At 45.5% G+C, this 9,002-nt stretch overlaps 1 protein-coding gene across 1 annotated transcript in view; it reads left to right on the plus strand.

Annotated features, from left to right (window-relative positions):
- The window catches only part of ST3GAL5 (ST3 beta-galactoside alpha-2,3-sialyltransferase 5), a 35,295-nt gene extending 27,480 nt beyond the window's left edge, over positions 1-7,815 (plus strand). Inside the window, exons 5-7 of the mRNA XM_072951525.1 lie at positions 1,381-1,567; positions 2,739-2,897; positions 6,561-7,815. Of these exons, the coding sequence (XP_072807626.1) occupies positions 1,381-1,567; positions 2,739-2,897; positions 6,561-6,809 (595 nt within the window). The 3' untranslated portion in view covers positions 6,810-7,815. The remainder of the gene's footprint in view (positions 1-1,380; positions 1,568-2,738; positions 2,898-6,560) is intronic.
- The last annotated feature ends 1,187 nt before the right edge of the window (positions 7,816-9,002 follow it).

Genomic DNA, 9,002 nt, shown 5'->3' on the forward strand with positions numbered 1-9,002 from the left:
AATTCAGAAAACGAAAAGGAAAAAAAAATGCCACTCACAGCACAAATAGCCAGCCCCTGTTAATTTTGCTGTATTTTTCCCACTTTGGTTCTATACACATGACTGATGAGGGCATTTATATTCTTGTAAAGTGTTTTCCTTTTTTGACTTGATACGTTGAACTGTTTCTGAGATCATTAAATATTCTTTGGAAAGCTAACTTTACTATGTGCTGAATATTCCCTTCAGCAAGGGTATCAGAAGTCCCTCAGCTGCCCTCCTCCCGGGGGGATGTTTAGAATGTTCCCAGTTTCTTTGCTGTTGTGGAAATGCTTCGTGTGTTCTCAATATACATGTCTTTATGTATATCTCTGCTTATTTCTTTGGATGTAATTCCAAGAATTCTTGGAATTGTTGGCTTTAAAGGTATTTGAATGTTTTTAAGGATTTTGATACCTGTTAGTAAATGGTCCCTATCGTAAGGGTGTGCAGAACCAAGAGCATGATGAAAGGTGGGTCCTAATTAAGTTTGTTCAGCAGTGGTACAGGAGTTTGGCTGAAGGCAGGAGAGAACACGGACGAGAGCCTGGGTTTAGAGCTTACAGCCAGGGCACGTCATAACTGGTCCAGGCCCATGCCTTGCATTCAACTGTCACATCTAATAATATCTTTTAATAATCCAGGGGTTAGGTATCTGAGGTCTAGAAGAGGAAGTGGCAGTGGAATGGAAAGGAAACATAATACAGGGAAAGGACCAAACAGACTGCTTTTGAGATTTCAGAACTGTGTAACTGGGTGAGTGGTATTGCTTCAGGAAGAATTCTTAGCATTTTTCCCCAAAGCAACCACCCTGGCAAAGCCTTCCTGGATCTAACAGTTAAGTAAGTGCCCCAAATTCCTGCTTTAATTTCAGGCCAGGTTGCACTCGGGCCCAGTGCCCTCCTGGGTCCCACCTCTGTCCATGTAACTGTGGCTTGTGTCTACCCTTCCCTGGTTTCTAGGTTTTCTTTCTGATTACTTTTTTGAAATTCTGGCAAGAACCACTAACATCCAAGCACAATGGGAAGCTCTCAAGGAAACATTATAAGTGCCCAGAGGAGGCTCCCAGTGTGGTATGTTTGGATTGGCTTAAAATGGCAGGACTAGGTGGAATTGCTCGTCATTCAGAGATCAGATATGGGCGTCCCTAGTGGACCGAAAACTGCATTCTTCAAGCACCTGGAAAGGGCAGAAGGGAGGGATGGCGAGGCGGCTGGGAGGGACAGCCGACCCCCAACCACACACTGGTTCCCAGTCCTAAAAAAGCGTGGACAACGCGATGCAGGAATTTTGCATGATGTGATAGAGTGGTTGGTTAATGGCTTACTAGTCAGTTTATCTTTGTCTTGTTTATTTGAATAGGTTAAACAGTGCACCAGTTGAAGGATATTCCGAGCACGTGGGCAATAAAACTACTATAAGGATGACTTATCCAGAGGGTGCACCACTGTCTGACCTTGAATATTATTCCAATGACTTGTTTGTTGCTGTTTTATTTAAGAGTGTTGACTTCAACTGGCTTCAGGCGATGGTCAAAAATGAAACCCTGGTAAGCACCAGAAATTCAGTTATCAAACGTGGCTTCATAAAAAGTGATCCAATTCTAATTCTAGAATTTCCCCCAGGAAATCTTGCGTCCAGAACTTGATTGAACCACAGGTGGAAACTGTGATCGTAACTTAATGGAAATAACAAATTTGGGACCAAAATTGCCCTTAGAGAAGTTGATCACCCACCTTAATTCACCAGACTTGAACTTAACATGGCTGTTGACTATTGCCAGAAATTAGATTTATATGAATGAATATAAACCATTATTGAGGATATTCAAAAGAATATACATAAACTCTCTGAGTAGTCTCGATGAGATTCTCCAAAAATGCTTTGATTGGTGGTGTTCTTGCTGGAGTCAATTCACAGCGTTCCAGAGAGGCAGATGTGGAGGAGATGGCCTTTACTTGGTCACATTCCTTATGTTTGTCTTTATAACAATCAATTGCCTTACTTTATAGCCCCACCCAATGAGTTGAAACAAATTTCAGAACACAACTGTTGAGTATGTGTGCATTTATATTCACCTGAACAACCTAGCTGGCTGTAAAATTACTGCAACGTGTCAAACGTCTCACATGAGCCTCACTGTGATAGAGAATTTGTTTCTCCCAAGCCTGATTCTGAACAGGCCATTGTGGTCTTCGGGATTTTCTGTTGGGGGTGGTTCCAGGCGAAAGAGGAAGCCCTGTGGAATGACTTGCAGTCAGTTACCAAGAGGCTTCAGGGGACTAGGAAACGCAGTAAGTGGAGAGAGGGTGCAGGCTGAGGACCTGATCAGAGCAGGGTGTGCATAGCACTTAATGGCCTTGAAGTGGAGGTACTTGCTTGGTCTTTCCTGGGCAAAATGGTGGCTTTGGATCCTAAAAAGCCTCACTATCTGAGGTCATTCCCTGAGGAATTTCTTCCCCAAACCAACAAGAGCTGCTTCTGCAGTTCCTGTCCTTGTCCAGAGCCACCTTCACAAATCAGATCCTTAGAGCTGCTTGTCTGAGATGGGGTCCTGGGTTTGCAGCGATGGGTGACTTTGCTGCAGAACGCAGTGTACGAACCCACACGAGGTCACACCCACGGCCATTGGCCCGGCCGGCAGGGGATGCATCCTCACCCTCCACTGAGAAGGTGACTCTATTCAGTACCCCTAATGATTGCTTGCTTTCTTTCCTTAGCCTTTTTGGGTGCGACTCTTCTTTTGGAAGCAGGTGGCGGAAAAAATCCCACTACAGCCAAAACATTTCAGGATTTTGAATCCAGTTATTATCAAAGAGACTGCCTTTGACATCCTTCAGTACTCAGAGCCTCAGTCAAGGTTCTGGGGCCGAGATAAGGTATTTCTGTTCCTACTGAAAGTTGACTGTTCTCTTCTATGTTGGAAAGGACACATTTGTACAACTTTCACTTAGGCTTAGCTATAAGCCAGGAAGCATCTTCCGGTGGAGAAACCTAGTCTTTGATCAGATGTTCCATGTGTGTTTCCCCCTTTGTCACTCTACTTCAGGGCTCCTCACTGTTTAATTGGCTTTCCCCACCCCCCACCCCCCTTCCACCCCACCATGCCTCATCTCTTTAGTATCGTCAGCACGTTAGCACTTAGGTCGCTGAGATATTATTTAAGGTCTCCTTACTCCAGGACTCCACATCATTAGCTTCAAGACACTGAAAGGCACTTCGGTGGTCAGAAAAGTTCTTTCCATTGTAACTCCGCAGGTCCCTTAGGTGAAAATTGACCCTTGTCCTCACTTTATAGGTGACGGTGAATAGCCAGTCCTCTAGAGCAGTACTTTCCAGCTGATGCTTGGGTCCCACCCCAGATATTCTGATTGAATCTGTGCTGTGGTCTGTACGTTGGGGCTTTGAAGGCTCCCTGGGTGATTGGATTTTGCAGGCTGATTTGAGAACCTCTGTGTTGGAGGCTGCTCACTGCAGTTGACTCTTTACCTGCAGTTAGCCTGTGTTACTACCCGGGCAGATGCCTTTATTACGTGTTTCTTCATGATCTGAATAGCTAAACCTGTGTCTTTATGAAAAAGCAGTGGAGATCATTTTTAAACAAAATTTTAAGCAAAACCTTTATATCTAAAGGAAAGCTAGGAATTTGAATTGTGGGGGCTGCTACCCACACTGGGGGCCTGGGGTACCACCTAGGAGGTAGGGCTGGCCCAGGAGGCGATTTGCAAACACTGAGCTGGACTCAGATGTCCTCAACCAACAGGCAGATTAGCAGGTGCTCCTGTTTGCCCTTTGAATCAAATTCTAATTGAAAAGACTCTTTAATCCCACTCTGTAAATTTTAAAGGAGGAATTCTGTGGTTATTAAGGAAAACACATACCTAAATAGTCTCCTTGAAAACAAGCACCTAGTTCTTCACTGTGATCAGTAAGAGCTGAATCCAACTCTGGCTGCAGCCTCAGGCTTGGATACCCGGCTCGGGTGAAAGTTCCCAGCTCGAGGGAAACGCTTCACATAGTAGAAGCTGCTCCCTTCGCAGGCCGCCATTTTCCTCCGGGCTCTGGCCTCTCCATCCTTGGGGAGCCCTCACGGGCCGTGTTGTTTCTGCCCATTGCAGAAGCCTGTCCAGGACCAGTGGTACATGTTCCCTCTCAGAGGCGAGCAGCCCTCCCCCTCGCCAGTGACTGTCAGGTCTGTGACTGGCCTTAGCTTCTCTCTCCCACACGAAGCACGTGAGGTCCCCCAGAACGTGGGCTAATAACGTGTAACCTGTTAGCATCACTTTTAACAAAGCATTTAATTTTTTGAAGACTTAAACATACTTTGGCAAGATTCTTAAACTAAGTTATAAGAGGTTTCACTGTAAATATACTTGAGTATCTTTCAACATCTTTAGATTTCTGTATTTTTTAAACTGTCCTGTTTCTTTATTAAATTTCATAGGATTTGTTTTAAACACAGGCAAATGCTCATTTGTTGGTTTGCAGGTCGATTTTATTTAAAAAGTAGCCTTTTAAAAAATGGGCAGATTTAATTGCATAAAAGATGAAACTGCTGAATGGCAGAAGGTATCAGAAACAAAGTTAGTGGGAGGAAATGTATCATGTATAAAACAAAGCAAATACTCTCAAAGCATGAAGAGATCTTACTAAATGAAAAAGAAAAAGATGAGCCAGTAAAAAATGGGGAAAGGATAAGACCAGACGTTTCACAGAGGAAATTAATGCAGCCAAGGAACACATGATTAAGTGTTCAACTTCTCCAGTAATCAAGTAAAAGTGAATTAGAGCCACGATGACATTTTTTGCCTGTTTTCTCTTAGCACAGATTTAAAAGCTTGATCATGTCCTTGTTTGGCAGGAATGTGGGTAGAATTATAAGTTGGCCCCTTTTCTGGATGGTAATTTGGCAATATATATCAATTTTAGAAATGATTCTTTGACCCAGCCGTTTGACTCTAAACATTTTATTATAAGGAAGTCAGAGAAAATTTGCACGGCTTCTGTAAGGTGGTCCCATCGCATTAATAAAGGACTAAAAACAGCCTAACCATTCATCGTTAAGAGGATTGTTTAAACATATTATGGCATCGTTGATGCAATATTGTGTGACTGTTAAGGATGAAAAAAAAATTAATGGATAGGAAAACACCTCCACAATATATTAAAGCAAAAAAATCAAGTTAAAGAACATTTGTATAATTCCATTTTTGTTAAAAGAATAAAAATGTATAGACAGATATGAAGGAAAAGCTTGGAAAGAAACACCCAGCCATGGAGAATGCTCTTCTCCGGGGAGTGAGTCTGCAGGAGACGTTTGCTTCCTACTTTATAATCCATTTCTTTGTCATTTGAATTGAATATTTGCTTATTTTTATTACTGTCAAATGGTATTTTTCCTTTGGATAAAAACAGTAACTCGAAAGATGATGTCTGATGTAAAACTACATGCGCAGAAGCTTCCTCACGCGTATGCCCTCCCCGCAGAGAGAGAAGACTGTTGGATGATGAAGGGGGATCTTAGGGGGTGTGTTCTGGGTGGTTTTTAATAGTTCCTGAGTTTCTCGCCATACAATTACCCCGCTACACTCCTCCGCAAACACTGACGGGCTGTCCCCATGCTGGGCGCTGGGCTGGCCACAGTGGAGAAGACGGAGCCCTGCCTTAGGGTCTGGAGACTCTGTGTCTATTTCCAAACACGCAGAATGACTGTTGAGTTCCTTTTTAACAAGGGAGGTTGGCTTTGAGAGGTAGAAGCGATGCACTGGGGAGCAGGGAGCAGGTTTTAATGAGTGGTGCGTTCAGTGGGTGTTCCTTAATCCAGGAACTCTGAAGGCTTCACTGTCGGTCCACTTTACAGAGAAAGAGAGTTTGGACATTTGGCATTCTAGGCCAAAGTCAATAAGGGTACATTTTGGAAAAAACAAATGTGAAAGCCCCTAGTTTGGGCCTGAAAATACACTTCCCTGAGCAGAGAGTGAGCAGAAACTGGCTGAGCAGCTGTGTGTTGCACATGGCCTGGACATGTTATGTGCCAGAAAGGCAGGTGGGGTCTTTAGGCTGCAGGTAAGCGGTGGACAGTCTTCACCCGCGGGAGCTGAGTCTGCTCGGTTCTCAGCCAGAGCCTGAACAGGGGCCAGCCAGGAAGGGTCGGGCCCCAAAACCGTGTCCCGAAAAGGTCTGTGGCCACTTGTCCCGGAGCAGATCTTGTGGACGTTTGTCACGTGAGAGAGGAAATGGGCGAGTTTCGCTATCACGGTCATCATACGTAGGACCGGTGGGTAGAAGCTTTAGAAAGAACACCTTTCAGCTCGGCGCAGGAGGACCTGCCAGGCTGCGTCTTGCTGGTGTGTTAAAAGAAGTCACACGACACTAGGTTTCAGAGGCTAGATTCCTGACTTGGCTGGAATTCTGTGATGTGTGACATTGTGTGGTGTAAAACCACAGCCCCCAAGGCAGCCATCATTGCTTTGCATGGCACGTGGGGCGCGTGGTAAGCAGTGACTTGTGCTCAACCCTTTTTGGTCTTTTCTCCTTTCCAGAATGTCCCCACGATAGGTGTCATGGCTGTTGTCTTAGCCACGCATCTGTGTGACGAAGTCAGTTTGGCAGGCTTTGGCTATGACCTCACCCAGCCCAGAACACCTTTGCACTACTTTGACAATCTCTGCATGGCCGCCATGAACTTTCAGACCATGCACAACGTGACGACGGAGACCAGGTTCCTCCTGCAGCTGGTCAGAGAGGGCGTGGTGCCGGATCTCAGCGGAGGCATCCATTGTGAATTCTGAACCCAGGAAACCTCACTTGAAAATGCAGCTCTGACCCGGAGGGCTGTTTCTCACAGCCTTCTAGATGCATTTCATCCCGCGAGTACTTTGAAGTGCAGCTGGTGTTTTTAACTTTTAATTTAAAAAACAAATCAACAGAAAAAGTCCAGCCTCTCCCACTTTTTTCCCCTATTTATTTGAAGTAAGTGTTTTTGCATAAAATTTTGTAAGTTAATTTTGAGGATCCGGAAGACTTTCCAGAGAGAATTGTGTAAAATGATGTTTTATTATATTTTAAGAAAGTTATTTAATTGGTAAAAAGTCTGTTCATGTCGACGGCACACAGAATCCCAGGTAATTAAGTGGAAAGAGAAGGGAGGTCACTCCTTTGATGACAGCCCCGAATGCCTGATGCTGGTTCTCTCTTAGTGTGTTCGGTGGGACAGATTGCGGAGGCACTTTGAGGATGAAGTGCTCAGTAGCTCAACCACTGGTGTTAGGTTTGGCCCTGCTGCTGTGAGGCCGGGGCGGGTGGGAGGAGTTCCCGGTCCTCTCTGTTGGTCTGCCTCCTGCGTGAAGACTTGCAGGAATCAAGACTTGCAGGGAAGCTGTCCTGCAGGTCCCTGGCCGAGGAGGGACACAAAGACATTTTCTGCGTCCTCTAGAGTATTGCGAAGATGCCCTGGGCTGCAGACGCCACGGTCTTCCCTGCAGTTAAGACAACTCTTGGATTTCCCCTCAAGAGTTTTGTACTTTCCAAACCCTTAAATGTTAATTCAACTTATTCCACTGTCTGTCTGAGGTGGCTTATGAAAATTAGGACAGAACCTCTGTTACCAGAGTCGTAGAGGAATAAACTCTTTCTAAGAATAATCATGTTTTCTGAAACACTGAAATGAAGTCCTCCTGGTGTTATAAATTGCCTATTTGAAAATATATATTTTTGAATGCCTACTTGGCGGTGTGTGCCAGGCAGTGAGCTGGCCACACACACAAAAAAGGAATAAAACCTTTTGAGGAACTCTTACAGTCTAGTTAATTTGAGTGCTTTTTTTTTTTAAGAACATAAGTTTACAAGTCTGGCTAACATGTCCTTCTTGGATGCCACGGCCGAGGCAGGACCTCACCATGGGTACCAGTAGCAAGGGATGGAGGATGAAGGGGCCTGGTTTCTGCCGCTCCCCTGCTCCCTCTCTGCTGTCTCTACTCCAGCTCCCTGACCGCTGCTGCCTCCCGCTCTCTCAGTTCTCACTTCCCTGTGGCCCCGGTGCAGCTCTGACTCCCAGCCCGGGGCTGCTCCTCCAGGCTTCTGGGGTCGGGCTCAGCGCAGCCGGTGTAGGTAGCCAAATAGGATTTCTCTAGTTTTATGTCTTTTCTTAAAATTTACTGTGGATTTTGTTTTTTCCTCCAGAAGATACTGTTTGTTTAGGAGAAAATGCTTTAAAATTCTTACCAGTTAAAGGGTGAGACTTAGCTTTGAAAATGGAGACTCAGGAAGGTGGTCCACGGCTGTGCTGTGGTTCAGGTAGAGCCAGGCCTGCCCCACACGCCTCCGCCCCCTTATCCACCCCTCATCCCTCAGGGGCTAGTTAGAGAAGCCCAAATATTTATTTAAAAAGACAGGAGGCAGCCAGGGTCTAACACTCCAAGACAGCTTTCCTGGTGTCACGCGCATCTCACAGGTGTGTGTGGACCCGTGTTCCCCTGCCTTGCATGGCGGCTGGGAAGTGGCCAGTCCAGCATTTTCTCAGCTTTCAGCAGGTCTCAAGCCCGGCCCCATCCCACCCCTCCTCCTCTATGTGTCATTTTTGCATCTTTACGTTGCTTTCAACGTCAAATTACACACAGGCAGTGAGTGCCCTAAATGAATAGCAAGGTGTATGTTTTTCAAAGACCTTTTATGGAGTCCACCAGCCAGTCGGAGTTGACCAGAGACTGTCTTTGAGAACTTTGAGCACTTTGGCAATTTTTGTTAGAAGTTACTTCTTTGCTTCAGGGTTGTTTCTCCCTTACCCCAGCCCAGCCCAGCCCAGCCCAGCCGCCCTTCTTGAACAGACCTCCAGGAGCCTCGGGTGTCACAAGATTGGTCTCCAATAACCAGGATTCATTCCACCATCACATTTCCGATTTTGGACAGCTTTGTAGGCACACAGGCAAATCCTGTTACGTGGATGTCATCGCTGGTTTTGAGGCAACTTAGACTGACTTAGACAT

Source organism: Vicugna pacos, chromosome 28 (genome assembly GCF_048564905.1).
Source record: "Vicugna pacos chromosome 28, VicPac4, whole genome shotgun sequence".
Lineage (NCBI taxonomy): Eukaryota > Metazoa > Chordata > Mammalia > Artiodactyla > Camelidae > Vicugna > Vicugna pacos.